General features: G+C 42.5%; 1 protein-coding gene across 1 annotated transcript in view; it reads right to left on the bottom strand.

The window, feature by feature from the left end:
• Positions 1-22,167, bottom strand: part of WWC1 (WW and C2 domain containing 1) — a 66,993-nt gene that overhangs the window by 3,608 nt on the left and 41,218 nt on the right. The window contains exons 8-19 of the mRNA XM_027682605.1: positions 21,563-21,636; positions 16,749-16,991; positions 15,202-15,291; positions 12,378-12,916; positions 8,184-8,292; positions 6,328-6,408; positions 5,317-5,403; positions 4,421-4,613; positions 3,513-3,665; positions 2,853-2,953; positions 1,960-2,107; positions 1,125-1,289 (exon numbers count right to left, since the gene is read on the bottom strand). Coding sequence (XP_027538406.1) covers positions 1,125-1,289; positions 1,960-2,107; positions 2,853-2,953; positions 3,513-3,665; positions 4,421-4,613; positions 5,317-5,403; positions 6,328-6,408; positions 8,184-8,292; positions 12,378-12,916; positions 15,202-15,291; positions 16,749-16,991; positions 21,563-21,636 — 1,983 coding nt within the window. The remainder of the gene's footprint in view (positions 1-1,124; positions 1,290-1,959; positions 2,108-2,852; positions 2,954-3,512; positions 3,666-4,420; positions 4,614-5,316; positions 5,404-6,327; positions 6,409-8,183; positions 8,293-12,377; positions 12,917-15,201; positions 15,292-16,748; positions 16,992-21,562; positions 21,637-22,167) is intronic.

A 22,167-nucleotide genomic window follows, 5' to 3' on the forward strand; every position in this document is an offset into this window, starting at 1 on the left:
TAATAATAATAATAATAATAATAATAATAATAATAATAATAATAATAATACTCTTTTCTAGCATCTGTAAAACATGGGACTACTTCATTAGAGAATTCTCTTTTCTCTAATGACATGTATTTTAAGCTAGTGGTGGAAGAGGCAGGTTTATCTCAAAGCTCCCCCCCAGGTTTGTCAGCTGAAGAGTTGTCATGTTACATATACACCGCCTGCCTTCTTTTTTGATTGTCTCTAGACCCTTACAAAGTGCCCAGCTAAGTGGGGTTTAATTCCCTTCTCACGTTCCTTCTCCAAGCTGGGGGAAGAGGGGAGCAGGTGTGTGGGACCTGCATGTGCTGGGACACAGTAGCTGTGCCACCCAGGCACAGGCCACTGCTGCAAAGTAAGCGAGGTTTGCTCCTCTGGAAGCACCTGCTTCTGAACCAGAGAGAACCTGCACAGCAAATCTGGCTCAGCTGTGTTAAGAACATGCCCACTTGGGACAGGTCATGCATGACTAAAAAACAGTGCTTGCTTGCTTGCCAATTCTGCTTAAAAGATGCATTATTTATAGTTCATTCTGACCCTCAATTCAGGAAATAATTGTGAACAAACATTTCAAAGCAGAGGAAGTGACATCTGACCCTACACATGACCTGTTCAGTTACCTTCAGACAAAGCACATTGGTGACTTTCAGGCTTCTACAGTTTTTTTGCTGACATTATCAGGTAATTACCTTTCCATTTCTATCAGGGTTTCACATTCACCTCATATAAAGTCAGGTGGACACAGCTCAATCAGTTCAAATTAGCACAGAACAGTCTTAAAGCAGCAGGAAAGGGTTTGATATGCAGCCTATCCATCACTATTTTACAGCAGCCCTTCTAGGTCGGTTTGGGCATCTCAACATGCTGCATGTACCACAAATATATGTGCACATACATATCTTATAAATTTGTGCTTAATGCTGTTAGTTCCAGGGAAAGATACTCTCTAGAAGGTGAGGACAGAGCAACTTCTGAAGCCAGAGGGGGAGAGAAGAAAGCACTGTCACATTTCTGTGAAAAATTCAGACTAAGTGAACATTGATATCACCCATCACAGAAACCCAGCATTTACACCCCCAGGGTTGCCCTTTCCTTACCCGACACACGTACTGACTCTGTGGTCCTGGGGAGAAGGTTTTGGAGCGGATGATGGTGCTGCCTCTGACAAACTGAGTTTGGGGTGGGTTTGCTGCTCTTTTGTCTTTCGGACGAACCACAGTGGAGGACTGTGCAAGGCTCTCTGTGTTGGTCTCTTTATCCACCTGGAAGACACACCCTGCAGTGTAAGTGCCACCTTGCCATTGTCCCCATGACACACACCCAGGGCTGTCTGACAGCCACACTCTCAGTCCCACAGGAGTTGCATTCAAACCAGAGATTCTTTTAGCCCTTTCCATGCAGGGTGTCCTGACACTTCACTTCTGGAACTCTGGCTGCTACATGGACTGTATTGCTCCCTAAGGGCTCCACATCCATTGATTGCTGTACAACACAATTGATTTCAACGAGCTTTGCCTGTGGATCCAGGACATCCTTGTGACCTGGCAATCTCACAGAGAACAGAGGTATGATTTTAAAGACCATTATCTTGTTGTGCATCTGCAGCAAAGATCCAAATCGATGTGTAGAGAGCACGTGTACAGCATACCTTTGACTACAACTACATTCAGAACTAATCAAGGTCAAACCACTGTCACATTAATGAAAACAGTTTTAGTGAGCAGCAAAAAGAAGGCATGAAACAACCCTATACTAACTGTGAGACAAAATGGTCACATAGAGTCATTTACAAAGATTTTGGGTAGATAAAACATTTAATCATCAATGATGAACTTTGAAATAACTGCCATAGCCTTGCTCAGTTCAACAGCAACCCTGTCAGCTGAGCAATGGGTTTACTCATCTTTCTGTTCAAAAGGCCCTTGACTGTACCTTCTCTGCTATTTCCACATGCAGCTGGGAATTCAGATTTTCTTCTGTTTCCCACAGAGATTTTCCAGCACAGAATTCTTCCTCCTCCTCTGCTTCATTTTCACTGATCTCATCCTGTTCTTCTGGATCAGGAACCTCTTCATCTTGCCTGTTAGGAACAGCTTTGTTATTGAACTGGCCTGTTGTGGCCAGTACTGGTGCTGCAGCAGGAGTTACCTCCTGTAAGCTGCTGGACAGAAACACATCCCCAAGGCAGCCAGGGGATTACACAAACATAGGCTTGAAACCGCAGTGAAACTGCACCAGAAGGCAACATTACAGCCAAAAACTTCATCCTGATCTGGCTTCAAAAAAAGCAAGCTGAGGGTTCAGCCATGTGGTCTGGGCTTAAGGTGAGTGCATCTTGAGGGGAGCTCTCAGGATGCCATTAATCTCAGTTAAAAAGTGTGGCTGGACAAAACTGAAGCAATGTTGTGACATCCTTTTTAGCTCATCTGAAATCACAGTAGGCTTCTCCATCAACCCCACTGGCCAGGCTTGCTTTTTATTTCAAATGTTGGGCTTCATTAATGAAATCTGAATCTGAACTATATAAACAACAGCCAAATTAATATTCAAGCAAAGCCTTGCACTATACAGTGGAGTTTTCAGGAGATCCATAGAACATTGAACAAATAACAAAATTAGCATAGTGCTGTTGACTATTTTCAACATTTATCAGCTTTGTTCACATTTTCCATGCACAACCTCCAGAACAGAAGAAATAGGATTTTTCACCAAAACAGAGACAGAAGAAGCCTCCCACAGCTCAGTGTCATCTGCTCTTCCTCTGCACATGGATACCCAAATGCTCTGATCACCCCACAACACTAAGATGGTGGGATGCTACCTACCAGCTCTCTCCACTAGTTAAAGTGCTTCTGCTTTCCTCCAGCTTCTTCTCCACAGCTTCCAGTTCAACAGCTGTCTGCTCTAAGAGTGCTGAGACAGAGTCCTGAGGAGAGCAAGAGGCTTCTTGTGAAGAAATGACTCTCACAAACTGCACAGTGCCCAGCCTTTCAGGTCAGAACAGCCCCTGCTCTCCTCCAGGGGCAGGAGGGAGCCCTGCATTGTTCCAGCAGCCCATTGCACACCCAGTGTGAGCCCAGCCTGTGTGAGCACTCCTGGCCCACCTCCCCCAGCACGTGCACGTGAGCAGCTCCAGGCTGAGCCCGTTCCATGCCATGCATGTGCAAAGGTAAGTGGATCTCGACTCGTCCAGCAAGTTCATCACAGCAAGGTGAACTGCCTGGTGGGCAGACAGGCAAGAGCTCACACATCACTTACACCAGGCCAGGCACCACATCCCTCAGCTGCGTGAGGAGCAGGTTTCAGTAAGTATTTAGCCCAGGACAAGGGCATATCTGTAATCGACATGTTTATTATTTTGCTGCACTAAACATTTTCAAGTTGTAAATATAAACACACCAGCCTTCCCTTCTCCTCTACTCCAACAGTCCCTCTTGTTAGTACTGTTTAGAAGAGATTTGTTTGATTAAAGCAGTTGTTCTTACTGTTTTTTCAGTGCAGGGTACTTCAGAGTGACTGTTTCCTTGTTTATTTTTCCTGTGTTGCTTCTGCTGATATTTATAACTAAGGAGGTTGTACCACCGGGTTGATTTCTCTCCAGATCTACATATTTCAGCAAGGCTAATTTGTGCTCCACCCTATTGAGAGAAAAACCACAGTTTTAGTGTGAACAACTACTCACCAGTCAGAAGAAGCGAGAGTGAAGATTCAGGACTTCTTGATTTCGGCAAGTTTGACAAAAAGAAAAATTGCCTGTTTATCCCATTTCAACATCACTAGTAATGGTTTATTTATGTTTATTTTTAGCATTGTCTAGGGCTTCCAAGTAACAAGTGTTTCACTACAGCAGTGTACAAGAATCCAGAAGTACGAACAGTGCTACTGCAGCCAGGATAAATTACAGCCAGAGCTTCAAACAAAAAGAGAAAGGAACAGGAGAGGAAGACTGTCTTTCAAGAAATTTGCAAGGCTGACAAAAGTCACTGCCCAGCCCCAGATGTTTTAGCTTTGTAAGTTCCATTCCTCTTCATCTGCCTTGTCATTTTTGTACTGCATCACATTTAGTACATAACCTGATACATTCAAAACCAAAGTAATTGGTTCTCAATTACACTACAATAAAAGCTTCCAAAAGGAAGAACGATAGTTAGAGTTTGACATCAAGTCATGAGAGAAGAAATATCTAGTGGTCTGACAAAGTCATTTATCTAATAAACTTTTTTCCTGATCAAAATTGTTACTGCAAAGAATTCTATGTGGGACAGACCATACAGCCAAGGATTATCAAGAACACTTATGTAATAAGACATTGCCATACTTTAGAGTGTAACATTCTGTCTAATTAAAAAGATGGAACAATCACAAAGTTATTAAGACAGAGCTGAATACTAACCAAACATTCCTCAAGGTGAGACTTATCTACAGTGCAAACATCGACTCTTAAAGTCTTCTGGCGCAAAGCCGGGTAAGAGATGGAAACCCAAAATACTTCATTGTACACAAGATTGTCCGAAGCTTCCACCGGTCTGGTGCGGAACAGGCAGCTCGTGCTCTCCGAGCAGGGCAAGACAGCCACACGGATGTTCCTGTGGAAACAGCACAGCAGTCAGGGCTCCACAGAGCTGTGCAGCTCCACACAGCTGTCAGGCAGAGTCATCCTAAGCACTGTGGACATCCCTGTCCTATCCTATTCCCTGGGGTATCAGTCAACTGACAAAAAAGGAAGGTCTCGTCACAGCGTCGGAGATGGGAAGTGGCAGGAGTTGCCACAGGCCTCGTCCTCTTGTAATCAGACATTGTGGGATCATGTTTTACATGGTTTTTTACACCTGTGCAACTCGTCACACCCTTCTGTAGGTAGAAACAGCAAAAATGAACCAAATTTTTGTCAGCGCACAGCTGATTTTAAAAATCTTGTGTCCAGAATGAGTCTGGTAGAAGCTGCATTTTCCCACACCTGCACCTGTGCAGGTGTCCAAGGAAGAGTTCTGCAGCAGAATTAACACCCCCCCTCAACTCAATGCAGTTGCTACAATTAAAAACCTCACCAGCTAGTGCTAATTCCAGGTAAGTCTTTTCCTAGCAAATACAGACCTTTGGAGGAAAAAACTGCATCTTATTTATTTTACAGCTTTATTAGTTGATAAGTGTTGCTACACATAACAAAGCAGACAAACATTTCAGAAAGGGTAAATATTTAAGAGTGTGAAAAACCATAAGCCAGTGTCAGTTTTATTCCCGCTGGAATCCAATACAAATATATCAAGTGTGTTTATATCACCCACTTACACTTTTTGATCTTGTTGTAACAGCAGTGCTGGAACATTACTCAGCTGGATGACCAGTATTGCAAATTGTTTATTTTTGTCATCATATCTGAATTGGAAAGACACAAAAAAGCATTATTGTTAGACAAGTCTGCCTTACACTCCATAAATGAATGTTCCACTTGTTTCATTAACATAAATGACATAAAAAATTTAAAAACAAGACAACACTACAATGGGACCATGACTGCCTATAACTTAAAACAAAACCAGTTGCATATTACATGAAGTTTTGCTACCAGAGCATCCAGAATGCAGAACAGCCCAGAACACCCAGAATTTAATTCAGATACAATGGACTACAGATTTGACCTAACACACATTGCTTTTCCTGGGGTCTGGTTAAATTGCTGTGTTGTAACTAAATTTTTTTGAAAGGCCTTATATAGTGACTGTAATAGAGGAAAAGTTACAAGTAAAAATACTTGCAAGTACAACAGTGAAGATATTATGGGTCATCACTGTTTTACTGTGGCTGGCCATGACAAATGAGTTTTGTGCTACATATTTTTCCTCAAATCCCACATAAATTCCACTAAGTCTTTTAAGGAGGATGCCTCTGTGCCTGCCTTCCTATGCTTTACCCACTACTGGGATTCAGGTGTGGTCAATGACTGTGACTCCCATTTACTCTCAGCAGTTTTCCCTCCACAAGCTGGACACTTAAGGACACTGCAAGCCAGCAAAAGGCTTTCTCCAGCCCAGCACTCAGTGCTCCCATTGCTGGTTTGCACCCTCATAACACACTAACACCAGCTGATTTCCAGTGACACAAAATGGGTAACTGGTCCAAAGAACCTCCTGGAGCTGAGTGTATTTCTCAATTACACTACCAAGAGGGCATTAGTTAGTTAATACAAATAGGACAGGACGAACAGGGGAAGAAAACAGCACAGAATGCACCATCTTTTAAATCCCAACTATCATTCTTTTCCATTGGAAGGGAAATCCAATAAAAACCTGCCACCCTTACCTCATTGCAATTTGCACTTTAGCTGTCCCAACTGCTTCTGTGTCATCACTGTCAAACACCATCACTTCTGATACACATGGTCTGAAAGGAATCAAAGACAATTAAGGACTTGATTTGCCTCTTATTGAAGTGTTTGCATTAGATACAAGATCTTTTCCCTGCCATTCAGGGGTTGCGTATATGGATTTTGTACAACTAGCAGCTAAAAGAAAGCTCATTTAAGAAGTAAGTGCAATCAGCCTTAGAGGTATGTATTACAGTGCTTATCAGCAGAAAGTCATATGTCTTCCCTCTTCACTGCCAAAAAAAAAAGCCACACAAAGACTGCAAAAATAAGGCAGTGGGGGATTTTTAAAGGGTTCCCTTGACTGATTTTAGTAAAAACGGCTGACTGCCCAGCAAGAGAAATAAGACTTAACAACTGCAATCCTGTCCTGAATCATGACAGCAAAAATTCTCAAGTTTTATTAGATTTAAGTAATTCCTTTGTTTCTTTAAGAAATCAAACTGTCTTAAGCACATTAGAAGTGACAGAGTACACTGGCTGGTCTTGCTGGAAACAGCTATTCTGCATCATTTTCCTCCCCATGTATTCCTCCTCCACAGTTTTATGCACTGGAAGTCCCCAAAACCACATTCATTGTCTAATTGACTCAAGAGGCTATGCTGTAGCACATGAAAACAGGATTAGCATTCTTCTCTTCTAATTATTTTTCATATTACTACCTAGCACTCTCTTGGATTTCCTTACTTTTCAGCTACAAAGGACACATGGATAGCACATCCCACCCTCACCACCTAGAACAGGCATCAAAATGGCACTGAAGTCACCACCAAGGTTGGTAAACTGATAACCCAAACAACACTAAATAACATCAGATGTGAGCATGCATGGGATGCCTTCTGTAATTGCCACATGTCATCCCTCCTCCCCTCTCCACAGAGCTGCCTGTCCCCTTGAGGGGACACAGGGGCCCTGAGACACCCCAACTGTCTGACTGCCTAGGTTGAGAACCATGAGCTCTAATTTACAGAAGCATTGCACTTCCTTGTCAAAGTGAATTGTGCTGTAAACATAAAAATTACTCATTTATCTAGAGAATTAGTGAAAACAATGAATGAATGGGGGGAATGTGAGATGAGCAATTTTTCGCTTCTACAGTTGCATCTTGCAACTAATGACCCTCAGTGCTAATAAAAACAGGAGGAAAACCCATGTTAGATGCAGTCAAACCAGGTACCAACAAGATCAGTGCCTTCCAGTGAACTTTTTTCAGAGCTTCCCAGACAGCTTCAGCAAGCAGTATGGGAGGTCCACAAACCCAGCAAGAGCAGTGACTCCCAGCTCCAGTGACAAGTTTTGTCCTCAGGGGGACAAGTCCTGCAGGAGTCACATATTGGTTCCAAGAACTTGGGAACTGCATCACAGCACGTACACATCCATGAGGCACTCCAAGGTGCCTCTGCTGTTTTCCTTAGACGTCCCAAATCCCCTCCCACTGACTGAGGGCTGTCACTGACAGCAGACTGGCTGACTGAGAGGAGGGGAACTTTACACCTGCCAGATGGCTCCGCTACCCCCGCCAAGGCAGCAGTCACAGCTTACCAGCACCTCCACAAACAGACCAGCTGTTCAAACAGCTCTCTGTGAGCTTGCTTTCTGCTATTATGGGAAGCACGGGTCATTTTGATAATCAAATTCAACCTGCTCATGGATTTTTCAGAAGTATTAAGAAATCCGAGATTGAGAACTTCAGCCACCGAATCACATAATAGGTCACAACCAGCAGTATTCCAGCACACTGTGTGCAAAGTTGAGTCATTGGCTTCATTCTAGAGAGAGATCTGATGTCTACCTTTGTACAGACGCCTCGTACACCCCGCTATCTCCAGCAACAGATTCATCAGACACTGCCGCTGACACACACGCCACCTTCAGTGCTGTCCCTCCAGCTGTATTTATACCTATCAGAAAAGCACAGAAGAAAACCAAAAGCAGGTGTTAATGAAAATGAGCTCTCTGGATAAATGAGCAGGGTTTTTTATTCTCCTCCCCTTGAATTGCATTTTTTCCCCCCACCCAAGTATTGGGTACATTTCTGAAGACAAGAGGGGGCACAGGTGGGGTGGGCTGAGCTCAGAAGCGACCATGGAGTGAGTGCACTGGGAACATGCTCGACTGCCCTGGAGAACAGAAAGCCTCAGGAAAACGTGAGGAACAGCCTGTGTGGTGGAGGCGAGAGCAGGGCTCCATCACATGCCAATGAACCATGGGTCCTGCAGCAGTGTACCCATGGGCTGAGGTGACACAGAGGTTGTGCTGAGTGTGTTACAGCTGCCCCAGCTCCTCCGTGGGCACAGGTCCTCCCTCGCAGGCAACCTGAGGAGAGGCTTTCAAAGCCCTAGAAAGGCAGGAAGGTATCCAGGACATGATGAAGAAGAAGCAGAACTCCTAAATTCCAGTGAACTTATAAATATGAACCAATAAAACAAGTCACTCTTAAGCAGAGAGCAGACCTTCTGGTTAAGCCACCCAGAGAGCAGCAGCTGGGCAAAAGCTGCTGACCAAGCTCTAGCCTAGTATGGATTATGGGGACAGGTATATTCTGCCTGAAGAGCTTATGCGGAGTTTAGCTTCAAGGAGGGGGAACAGCAAAAAACTGCCCCTAAACCCAAAAGGTTAGTGTACACAGGATAGAAGACAGGTCCACAAAGACCAGGTTAACTAGCTGAACATGGAGAGAAAGAGAGATTCTAGGATTTAAAAGAGCAGCCATGTGCAGGAATGCAGGGAAAAGGAGATGGGGGAGAGCAACCAAGAAAGGTGAAGCAAGGAGTTTTGCACAGAGGTGTTATCTAATGTAAATTTCTTGTGCTACAAAACTGCCCTGGAAACTTCTGCAAATTCTGCACCTTTTCACTTGAACGTTTCTGCAGGGAAGTTTTGACCAAGAGTCTGGAGAACTCCATCTGCCAACGTGGGTAAGGAATGCTGGGCCATACCCAGCTCCCAGATGTCCCTCACTGTCAGGGCTGTGGGAAACCCGCTCCCAGAGTGAGGAGGTGCCATGTGTGCCACCCTGGGAGCAGCTGTGACCCCACAGCAGCAGAGCAATGCACTCCTCTCCAAGGAGCTTTTGTTTTTCAGCAGTGGTCCCTCTTTCTTGTAGACTTAGGAAAGCACTTGCCCCCAAACCAATATATGGTTTCTATCACATATTTTCTTTATTAAAAAGCATGTTTGAGTTTTGAGTGGTCTTTTGGGTTTTGAGTTTGGGTTTTGGGGGTGGGTTTTTTGTGTTGTTGGGGTTTTGGTTTTTTTCAGTCTCACAAAGCCACTCAAAGAATTAAAACCAGCTTTGAATAAACTGGTGGAAAAAGCGTGCAAGCTCAACATAGGGTTAATGAACACCATAAGGACTTGTTCTACAGCCAACAGTAGAGGGTGCTACAGGTAACACCAATCCATTGAGACACCTGTGCCATTTGGGCCTGTTTATCCATGGATTTTCTGACACTACCACCAAATGGAATTTTTCATCTTGATATTCCTACGGAACCATTACAGAAATAAAATGTCCAGACCTTTTCCCCATAGGCCAATCCACATAAATAGAAGTTAGCACCTGTAACACAGTAATTAAAACAAGTGGATCCATTTAATACTAGCATTCCCAGTTTAATCCATCCTCCCTCCTGCCCTGTGCAAGCACCTGGTCCCTGCTGTGCTCTGGATCACAGGCTGTGCTGGAGGTGTGTGGGCAGGGGCAAAACTGTGGTGCTTCTTTCCACCTCCTAGTCCATGGTTTTAATATGAAAATAACTTCTAGATCAGGTTGTTTGAGTTCTACACACCTCTCTCAGAAATGCTGCTCTGGGAACCTTACTGGGAAAGGCATCACAGGCTGGCCTCCACACACCTAACCTCTTTTTCTCCTTCAATTACCACTGCCATCTAGTCTTTTCAACCCAAAAAGCCTCATTTTTTATCACTTCTCCTGAGCACCTCGAGGCCAAATGAGGTGAATACAGAGGGTGCACAGACCGCAGCAATGAAGTCAGTCTCTGTACAGCAGAGTGTTAAAGTGTAAACCTTAATAAAGAGGAATAGTCCCCTGAAAAGGATTCATCATGTAGCCATCCTTTTCCTTACTGTTTTTGCAAAGGACTTGGAAGCTCAGCCCTGCAAGTCTTAAGCTCTTTCATGCAGCTAATTAACACAAAATTTGGATCTTCAGTTTTTAGCCTTAGGTCTCTGAAGAGGTATCACTCTAATAAGAAAGTTTATGGAAGAGTTCAGAACTGACTCAACTCTCTTCCATATTTCCAAGCAGGCAGATAACACTACCTGTGTTTTTCCACCTTTTCTTTTCCCCTCATATCAAGAATTTAAAGTTTGCTCTTCTCTTCCTGCCATTTTCCCTTCCTTGGGCTCTCCTGGAGACCCCACGACAAGGCTTTGAAGAGCCATGCCATGCACTTTCCTCACATCCACACCATTTAATCAGAGAATGCCGGACTCTGCCAGATCCCAGGTTTTCCTAAATCGCTCAGTTATTCTTCAGGTGAGAGAGGAAACCTTATTTCAGTCCCAAAGGTAGCAGAGGTTCTGTTCTAACAGGAAGACAAAGCAAATCCCTCAGATATATACTGCTGAGCTCTGCTTACAGAACACGTGAGCGTGCTTTGCCCAGGACTCACCACCCCAGATCCAGCCACTGCATTTCCAGTGTTACACTGAACCACCCCACCCCCCCTCCAAAATGCCTGAGGAGTAAAACCTCATCTCGTTATTGCCCTGAAATAAACTACTTATGGTGATTATTTTGTCTGCTGACTGGCTAACAGCAGTAATCACTTAATCTGCTTAACACCTGAGCTTTCACTTTAACAGCCTTGGCAAATCTTGAAGAGCTAAAAAGGTTAAAACTAATCAGTGCCCAGTTCTAATAAGAATAATTAGTGTTTCCTACTCAAATGCATAATACCTCTTGCTTGTAGGAAAATGGTAGCTCAAAGGGGAAGATTTGCACTCGTGTCTTTTATTGTGTTTTAAATAGTGTCAGCCTCCTTAATGCAGAAGGCAGTGATAACATGGTACTTGTTCCCTTTATTCGCACAGGCTGTTCTATAATCCTATGAAAACAGAAACAAACTGCACTGCTGGTTCATAAGACTAGAGCTTGCAACTTTATACTGTCTTTAAAGCTCTTTCTCACTGCAGCTACAAATCCAGTCCTTTCACTCACTGGATTTTACCCAACTACAGCCAAATGGGCTTCAGACAGGCCCCAGCACCGTGCTCTGACTGTGGCTCCTGCTTTCCATCCACCATCCTAAAAAAGGATGAGCCCTCCCCACCCACCAACAAGCCATATGCATATATGAGAACATCCACTATGTTCTCTAAATGTCTTATTTTATCACACTCACAATCTACACACGTTTTTGTTGCTAAGAGACCACCCGCCTCAAAACATCAGAATTCAAGCACAGCCTTGACATGTCTGCTCAGCTGAAATTAATAAATTCATTGCCACTGATTTACTGGGAACCAGGGCAAGATCTTATGCATTCCAAGGTAGAAGGGAAGGATTATTATTATAATTTCTTAACTATTAAGCTAAATGGCTTTCCCAGCCCTCCTCAAGAGCTTGGTCAAAAAGTTTGCATCAATATGGCATTATGTGTCTCCCAGACCCAAAACATTAGATGACATTCTGAATAGGTTAGTGCCAAATTAAACCAGGAATCCCACCACAACCATGTATATTTGCACATCAAATCCCTGTGAGTTGTGTACACATGTGTGTAGGTACAATAAAACACATCTAAATACAGTCTTTTGAAAGACTCATCAGATCAGCAGCATTTTTTGTGTACAAATTAAAATACCAACCCTTCCTCCCAAAAAAGAACTCACAGCTGAAAACACTTTTCAACATAAAGATATCAAGACAACAGAGAGCTTCTGAAACACTTGTTTCTCAGGGCTTTATGAACTACATTAAAAATAAATGCATGCAGTGAATGCAGATCTTTTACCATACCTTGACCTAGATGTTTATCTCCTGCTCTAGGCTCTTCCAGTCTACAGTTGCCACTCCCAGTGTTTAGGGTAAGTTCTGAGAGATTTGTACTTATCTCTGCATCATCAAAATCCATATGGCTTGAAAAGGCATCACCAGTTAGGAGTGGGTCTATCACCAGTGGAGAGCAAGGTGGAGACGGAGAAGAGAGAGATGACCTTGGAGACAGCGATGTCATGGATTTTGGAGTACCAGACAAGGATCTCAGAGCCTGAACGCGACTCGTGGTATCTGCTTTTTGAGTTTTTGCTACTTCATTTTCATGAATAGTGGTGATACAGCCTGATGGTCTAAACCCAGTGGCTCCTTCCAAGAGCAAGTCAAGCTTGTTCTGATATTCTGAGTCCAACTGCTCCAACTGCTCCAGGTGCTCGTAGTAGAGATCAGTGAAACTGGCTGAGGTGGATGAATCTTGGCTGGAGGTGGCAAGAGATCCTCTGCTAGATGCAAGAGACCCAGGGCTGCTGCTCGAGGAGAGGGAAAGCATGCTGGTGGAGAGACTGGGGGAAACAAGTCAGAAAACCATTACACTGTAATTTAATTTCTCCTGAAAACACTGGAATGTCATCAAGCCCACAGGTTTTGCTTTGTTAGCTCAAGCCATATGCATTAGTCCCCACAGCAATCCAGAACCACAGTCTACGCAGCAGGAACATTGGGTCACTTCTCAATAAAGACAGTGCCATTCATACACGTTTTTCTGCTCACCATATCAAACCCATAAGAGTCCTTGTTTAGCCAAAACAACTCTAATGAACAGTTTCAAATCAATTAAAATTAGTGACACCATCCTCCTCCCGCATCCGTCTGGAAAACATCTTTGGTTCCTGGTTATCTCCAAAGCACAAAAACCAGCCAGGCCCATGCAAGAAGATGAAGTTATTGCAATGAACTGTCTGACCATTTGGAAATTTTTTCTTCCATTTGCCTCAATTTTGGATCTGCAGCCAAAAGACAATATCACAGCTGCCTGGAACTGGCCCTCAGAGATCACAGCAGCCAGCAGCTCCCAGAAAACTGGCAGGATTTACCTACGTGGAAGACTGCTACATGGAATACAGGGCCAAAAGAGCAAGAGAAAGAGTTGGGGCTGGGCTGTCAAATCAGTTCACACGCATTATTCATCCCTAGAGTTCTAGGTTCAGAACATAACTGACAGCAAAATTAATTTTAAGCAGGTGCCGAACAGAAGTCTGTTCAGATGAGAAAGCCCAGACACCACAGCACAGTTTTCTGCTCAGAAGACCCAACAAATACTCCAGTAGTGACTACAACATGTACCATCTCTAGAAATTCCATTTAAACCAACACTCCTGCTCTGGATATTAAAGACCCTGCTCATTACTGACCCTCACTTCAGATAGGGATTAGCTACTGAAAAATCACTGCATATGTATAAGTGGTTCAAGTTGCCCCACTGAAAAGCAGTGAGATGTTAATAAGCCTAATAAATCCTTATTTATTATTTATGGGGTAAAAGCTGCAAGCTACATTTGTATAATTATGTCCATGACCTTATGAGAGAAAAGGCAAGTATGCTGTATTTTGTATAATTTTGGCACAAAATGTCTTCTGCATTTGTATGACAGATGTGCACCGCATCACATTTGGTCAAAAAAGCTTCTGAGTGAAATATAATTGAAACATGAGAGATGGTTTTGCATATTGGCAATATATATAGATCTGTCAGGGTCTAATAAATTTACAGCTTTTCAGTGTATTTCACTATGAAAAGGGAGGGGGTTTTAATTAATCTTTTCCCTATCAAAAAACTGTGCTCAACTTCCTTTTGTGCATAGCTTTGAATGCCAGACATTTTGCATTATGGGGTTAATAACAAACACTTATTCTTCTGAAGGAGCATGCCAAGAACACTGGGCACATGGTTAGGAAGAAATTAGTTTCACATGCTTCTTGGTCACCTCAAAAGATCCCTAATCAGCTAGGTGAAATGAAAATATGATGCATTTCCACTGCATAAAAGCCTCACAGATTGCTACTCTCCATGGTGGCTTATTTACATGTCAGTCTTGCACTATGATTTCTTTCCAGTCTTTTTGGTGTCATCTTCACAAAATCAAACAGAATCCAAGTGGAGCAGAAGCTACAAACAGAGCAAATTCAGTACACACTGACAGGAAAAACCTCAAAACAAAAAACCCATCGAACTTTCTTGAAAATGAGAACAATGAAAACACAGCTTTAGCAAAATGATGATTTGTCTGGAAACAGCAATCCTGTGCTTTTCCAAAAATACAGCCTGAACTACCAGGTCACATTCTGACTGCAGAAACCTTATGGATCACAACAGATTCAGGGATCTCTCAATACATTGTCTGCACTGCAAACAACATTTAGAATTAATTTAGAGAAATACAGTCATGACATTCATACATGTAGTTGCATTACTAAGATCTACTTCACTTGCTCTGTGTGTGTTAAGTTGCCTTTAACATACTTCATTAATATAATACTTCAGGAATTTAAACTGTAGTGAAAAAATCTCAGCTACCCTTAGTCACCTAAATGTTACATGTCTGAAGCAGAAGGGACTGTGCAAACCCCTGTTGTCAGGCAGAGGCAGTTATCCAGGTTATTCAGTCCAGTGAAAAGCATCCATCTGAACTGATGTATGATCCTCGAGGCTTCTCTTTCCACTGCCTACACAGGGCTCTCAGGTCACTACTATAACTGAAAGGCCTTTCAGCCCTCTCTGCTGGGAGATGAAATTGTTAGCAGAGAAAGGCAGTTAAAGCACCTACAGCTTCTGGAAAAGGTCACCTACCTTTTCAGCTGGGTGTGCAACATGGCAACTAATCGTGTTGTTTCTTCCAGCTCCCGGACAAGCTGATTTCTTTTGCTACTCAACTTCAATCTAAGAGAAGACAGAAGAAAAAGATGAGCTAAAGCAGCATTTAGTATTTAAAATGCAGATTAAAGATAAAATCCACTTTTTTTCTCCTGTGAAATCCTACAAAAGTCAATAAGGATACACAGTATAACAGAGGACAGAATTTGGTCGAGACGTGTAAATGTTTACCAACTTCAAAAACTCTTACAATGTGGAACTCAATCCTGAAAACATTCAGAACAGGGGTAAATAACTACAGCTAGTACCATAAAAGTTAATGTTTCTAGGATCAGGCCTTAAAAAAGTCAGGCAAATTTTACTCACTATACATTATTGCATTCCTATAGTTACTGTGCTGATAAATGTATAAATGCCTTCATTTCCTTTCACTAAGGTCCATGGATGACTAAGGGTTACATGATTTAGTTATTAACCATCTCATTACAGCTCTACATGAATTATTGACTTCAGCAACATCTCAGCTTTACTCTGAACTGGTTTGAGACAAAGCACTTGGGTGCTCACACCCCAACTTAACAGGTCTCTGGACACAAAATCCTTCCCCAGAAATATGCTATTTCTTTGGTACGCTAGAACGTCACCATATTCCTAAAAATCCCAAATGAAAGGGTTCATCTTAAGACCAAAAAGATTTGTCAAACCACTGATTTTTCAGGCTGGTAAAAGTCTTGCAGCTGAGATGTCTATATTTTTTCCAGCACGATAAAACCATGAAAAGGCTGTGTAAAAAACTGGTGTCATCTGGACACTGACCATGTAGAAGAAATGAAAATGCAGAGCCACAGAGTGAATGCAATGTGCCTACTCCATACATATTCAAGAGACTGCAGCTACCAGAAACATTGTTGTAGCCACCCACGTTAATACATCCAGGTTGTAAAACACCTGTAGGCAATGCCTAATGCAGTATTCATCCTCACTGTACATCCCCATGAGATCTCCCCCTGCAACACAAGTAAAATTAGGGAGGATAGCTGGCATTTTTTTCAGCTAGTTTAGATTCACAGGATACCCCGTGCAAGTCCCACAGCCCTGTCAAATACCAGATCCTACAGGACTCACATACGAGGATGCTAAGAACAAACAACAAATTTTAAAAATTTAAAATTCCATCTGCTGACATTTACCAAGCCTCAGACTGCACAGCAAGTGTAGAAGCTGCTGTGAGGTGCTGGCTGCATACAGAAACGTTACACTGCACTAGCAGCACACTGGGTTATTTTGAGCATTTCTCACATTCCTATAAAGGATCCACCGTAGGAACAACAACCTTTCGCCCGCTGGGGGAGTAAGACTTGCAGGTGGGTTGTCTGGGAGATGATTTCAGAAGCCTCCTAAGTGGAGTGTCCTGGGAATCCGAGGGCACACTGCTCTGAGCAGTCAGCCAGGGGATGTTGCTGCCTGCCCCTGGGTACCTCTTGCCCAACAAGGCACACTCTGTCCTGTGCCCACTAACCCACCTCTCAGTCAGAGCTTTGCTCTGAGTGTCTCTGGCAGCCTGAAGGTCTTCTTCCAGGCGCCTCCTCTCCATCTCCAGTCTCTCCACCTCCCCTCGAGTCCATTGTCTGGGGTTAATAAACCGCAGTTCTTTCAAGAGCTCCTCCTTCTCGTTAATCAATATCAGACGGTCCCGCTCGGAGTCCAGCACGCCAGGCCAGGCCTCACTGTCCAGCTTAGCCAGTTGGATTTTCAGGTTTGCTATTCTGGAGGAAAAAAAAAACAAACAACACAACCAAGCAGTTATTCCCGGAGTGGCTGGTCTCCTGCTCCAGACACACAAAGGTGCACCACAACCAACCACATCTTCCACTGCCCTGAGGAAGAATCTCAGCTCAGGGACAACCACCTTCATGTCCCCATTACCAAAACGCTGTCAAAGTGACAACACCCCCGGCACGTGGACACGAAGAATGGGGTTTTAACTCAGGTTTGTTCCCAACAGAAAACTAAGTCTCTAGCTAATCTGTGGTGTCCACCAGGCAGGGAATAATATAACAAAAATTCTAGATCTCAGAAAAAGCTATCAGATACATTCTAGGTGCTCTATATGCCTTACAGCCAATGACCTCACAGTAGTTAATGTGGAGAGTATCATGTGGCAAATATCTGATCTTTAATCAGCTTTATGGAAAAGAACTGTATACTCCCCATATACGATTCAGATAAAGATCAGCGGTTACTCAAAAGTTTAGGAATTCTTTTTTGTCTTTACGATGAGGAAGTTAATCATGTCTCCATGCTGCTACTGGAAGCATTCACCTGTTGACTCAACAATAAGAATTTTGGACACATTAAAGAGCTACACTACTTCTGGGGCACCCTGCACCTGCAGATGTGAAGAGTCAGAGAGGCAATAAAACACTACCTAAATCCAGAGCTTCCTGCTTGCACCCCATTTTAAGTGTATTTTCACTAGAAGTATCATTCCAGATTTCAGTTTAAAGTCTGTATCACCAGTCCTTCAGCACCACACCACATGAGCTCAGGCAGGAAGATGATGACTAAAAGCAAGAGCAATACAGATCTAGAATTTAGCAAGAGCTTTGACTGACAGCACAGCTTGTGGCAGGTAAGGAAGCTGCCTCCTTTGCACTCACTGACCTAAAACTCTTCATGACCTGACAGGGTGGTCATGGCAGTTTGGTGAGAAACCATAGTACAGATAAAGCTGAATAAGAATTACCAGGGACTTGCATTTCTGGAACTTGCACAATCAAAAATATCAAGTGGAAAGCAGGGAATGGGAAGGGCAGAATGAGTTGGGGCGGAAAAATTAGAAAAGCTTAGAAGGCAAACAAGAAGAAAAAGTATTTTGCAAAAATAATTCACCTGACTGAAGACCAGAGAGTTAAGCCATATGTGCCCCTTCATGTGATTAACTCAGGTTAATCTCTCACTCGGGTTTAGTAAATACATAAGAAATGGAAGTGAAATGTGTGTGTAAAATGAACGTCCAATATTCATCTCCCTTTGAAAAGAGCTTTGTGATCTAGTGACAGAATTACTGGACCTAAATGGGGCACAATAAACAGCTGCAGCCACTAATCTGGGTTCATCTCTTTCTAGAACTTGGTTTATGCCACAAAAGTGCAGGACGGTGCCGCTTCCTCCAGCAAACCAGCACACGTGCAGGCACAGAGCAAGTTCAGTGCCAACCACCAAAATCAAAGTGTGTGGGGTAAGCAATAAGATGCAGATCTGGGCAGCAGCAGCTACATGGCTCCTGAATGGCCTTGAAGAATAAAGCTTTGTCTTCCAAGCTCCAGAGGCCAAGAGGAACTCGAGCCCCGAGAGAGCCCGTGAAGGATTAGGCTCACACACACTGACCTGCCTCCACTGTCACAGGAGACACACTAGAGATCACCTTTCTGAAGAGAAGCCTCACTTTCTGTAAAACCATTTCCCACAGCAGGTTGCTTACTCTAATTAAAGTTCCATAATTGATAGATATTCAGCTCAACTATTTTTAGGTCTTCTTAAGAGCTGTTTTGTTTTTGAGTGCCTGATTAAGTGCAATACTGTGCTCCAACGAAGAATTAACAGTGGCATTAATTCATAATCCAAGAATTCCTCTGTGCATTTTGAAGGGATATGAGTCTAAGAGGATTGGCTGGCATTAATCTGATCTCTTTTGGCATACATTTGCATGGATATGGCTTTTCCACGGGAATTTGTTCTCTATGCATTTCCGAGTCTAACAGCTTTGTTAAACTAACCTCAGGTTTTACCTTTGGTAAATGATCATTCTTTTTCCCCTTCTCAGTTAAAAGGAGATTTATGTATTCTATTTTTTCCAATAGAGCAGCACCATTACAAAAGGCACACCTTGCAGGCACTTGGCTGAACACATCAGAATTCACTGCCTGAGTCTGAACTGCATCACTGCTGAGCCAGGCTGGGTTTGTTATGCTGGGCTCAGGTCACATCATCTTTCTGAATGGCCACCAGCTTGCAAGACTGAAGAAATACTGACCAGGAAGGTCAAGTTTTATTTCACTGTTTCCTTTTTACCTAGAAAAGGCAGTTAAATGATTTATTCATTGTCATATCAAGTCTTTTTTTTTTTTTTTACTAGGAACAGTTAGTACTGTCTATTATTATGCAACACAGGCACAACACATAAAATTTTTAGTCTCTTTGGAGAGTGTTCAACACACACATGCATCTCCACTGAGTGGACATTAAGATGTGTATCTACAACCAGTAATTAACAATCCTATCTGACATGAGCCTCTGTTTCTCTCTGTGTCCTTTTTTGGCAGGTTTTACATTATCTGCTTTAGGGCTTTCCTGCTTTAGTGGTGGGTAAGGGAATAGGCAGAATTGTGTCCTGACAGTTCTGGTGTAGTGAAGGTCAGCAAATTATTCACCTACATCTGTGCCTTTAGTCTGGTCCACTAACAATGGTGTAAACACAGTTTGCCACATTCAAAAACATCAGCCCTAACAAATCTAGTAGTTCTAAACTAATTAATATGGGATCATCTTGATTTCAAGCCTTCAGTTTTACCTCTCCAGAAAATGCAGAGCTAATAAGGCACATGCATTTCAACCATTTGGTTCCTTCATGGTACATGTGTGGGCAAAGCATCTACTCTTTGAGTTTATAGAACATTTTAATGCTGCTGTGGGGACAGGAAACACTTCTAACATCACAAGGAAGAATTTTCACAGGAACAGAAGGTTCCTTGTGAGTCACTATATCCATAGTATTGTTCCAGCTTTAAAGCAGTCAAGGTATTTGTTTCTGCAGCTCCTACTAAACATTGTGTCAAAACCACAGTGCCCTGATAGCTGGAGAACTTTGCATTTTAGCATCAATTATTCATATCCATTCAGATCCATCTTTCCTGATAATAATTTTTTTTAAACTCTGAGAAAAATCTATAGATAATCTAAGACAGACGTGGGGAATGGGTATCAAATATTCTCTAATTGAAAGATGTGTGTGTGCCCTTCATCATTACTTCAAATGAATTACTGCACTGCCTTTATAAAGTTCTGACTTTTTTTAAAGGGCATATTGATTATGTTCTCACGTTTGCCACTATTCCCTTGCCCCTCCTTGGAAAAGATACAGGCTAAAGTAAGAGTACTCCTCTTACCACTGAAGAGGTAAGGTCAGTGTGAATTAAATTGCAGTCTTCAACAAAGCTTAAAAGTAAAAAGCACTTTTAACACAGAAAAATTAACCACTGCATCTGAAGGAATAATATTTTTCATGTTGTTTTAAGAAGTCACTGCATGATTTCAATGTCAAGGTAGTTTGGTAAATCTCGGACTGGTGAAACAAACAGTTCTGATGAAAACTGCTCCACCTCAGAAGAAAAGTGTAAGTTTGTGTCAGAAGCAGCTGAGCACACACAGTCTTTGACAACTGCCACAGACACAGATCAGATTTTATGCCACTGAGAAACATGGCCTATTGGCTGTGCCAATAGACCAAAATGAGAACATTATGAGTAATCTCAGCCTTAAAGCTCTTATTTCTAATTAGAGGCCGAAGAAAAATCCTTCTCTTTGCATGTATCCCAGTACAGAGTGTACCAAGCATCTGAACTTTGTTATTCTGGAATTGCAAAGTCCCTCTAGAGCAGTTAAAAGTGAAAAAGTCACCACCACCAATGGTTACATCACTGTAAGGACTAGGCCAGCCAAAGTCTAAATAATAATGCTTGGTGGTTTTTCATTTAACTACACAGTTGTGTTAGCTATTATCTATCAAAAAAGTAAATCCTGGAAACCTTTTGCTTAAATTGGCCTGTTAAGTAGATAGAATTTTTTTTTAATCTATTCTCCATTCATCTCAGATCAGAGGGCAAGGGTGAAAACTTACGTTCTTACAGATAAGCTCTGGAATTGCAGCCATTGACCATATTTTGATATGTTAGGTGTTAACACAATATACCTTTCTCTTTATCAGCCTTCAAGCCATGCAAACATTCATTTCATTTTGAATAAGGTAAGGAGATGCCTTGCAGTACAGTCTCCTTATTAGGAATGGGGAAGCATTGGCAACAGGTAGCAAAACCACTTATGTCCCCATAGGTGTGGCCAGACTGAATTCTTCATATATTAGTCATGTCTTAGTAATTTCTAGGATGGTTATTTATTTCTTGAAAGATAACACTGGCCCGAAAAGCCTATTGTCTCACTGGCTCAAAAATTACCATATTTTTTTAGCAGTACTGCTGGGTTTCAATCTGGTGGCACCTTTTCTAGTGAAATATCCTCAGAATAAGCTGTGTGACAGCCAAAAGGTCCAAAGAATTACCTTCTCTTTGCTTCTTCATACTGCAGGCGTAATCTCACTTTCTCAGCCAACTGGTTATTGCTGCTGGTAATAAACTGAGACACAAAATATAACATCAGCAACTTAGTAACCACTCCTCTTTTGGTTTTTCCTATTGAAACCAATGAGGTTACAAGTGACACCTTCTCTTGTCAAACTCATTTCCTAGTTAAACCCATCACAGAATAGGAACACACTGACTTTGATTACATTTTTTCATGATTTCTTCAAATACTTGAAACCCCACAAGATTAAGAGGCTCTTTTTGGCCTAGTTTATCAGAAAAAAAGTAAATCTACCACATCTATCTTGGGCTTCTATTTCCATGCACACACAAATACCTTTGTAATCTTTTTTTCTAAAATGCTGTTTGCACCCTTGGTTTGGGATGACATCTTGCTTTGGCTTAAAGACAAGGTACACCCCATCATGCCCAAACCTGCAGATCTTTAGTAACATGTGTGGCCCTGACTGAAAGTGGCTGCAAACGTGTCAGTAAAGGTTCACAGGAGAGGCTCTGTGCTGTCCTGTGAGAAATAAGATGCACCCACAGCACTGACCAAGGCTGGCACCACCTGACAGTTATG

Source organism: Neopelma chrysocephalum, unplaced genomic scaffold, assembly GCF_003984885.1.
Source record: "Neopelma chrysocephalum unplaced genomic scaffold, ASM398488v2 Primary Assembly neopelma1_63, whole genome shotgun sequence".
Classification (NCBI taxonomy): domain Eukaryota; kingdom Metazoa; phylum Chordata; class Aves; order Passeriformes; family Pipridae; genus Neopelma; species Neopelma chrysocephalum.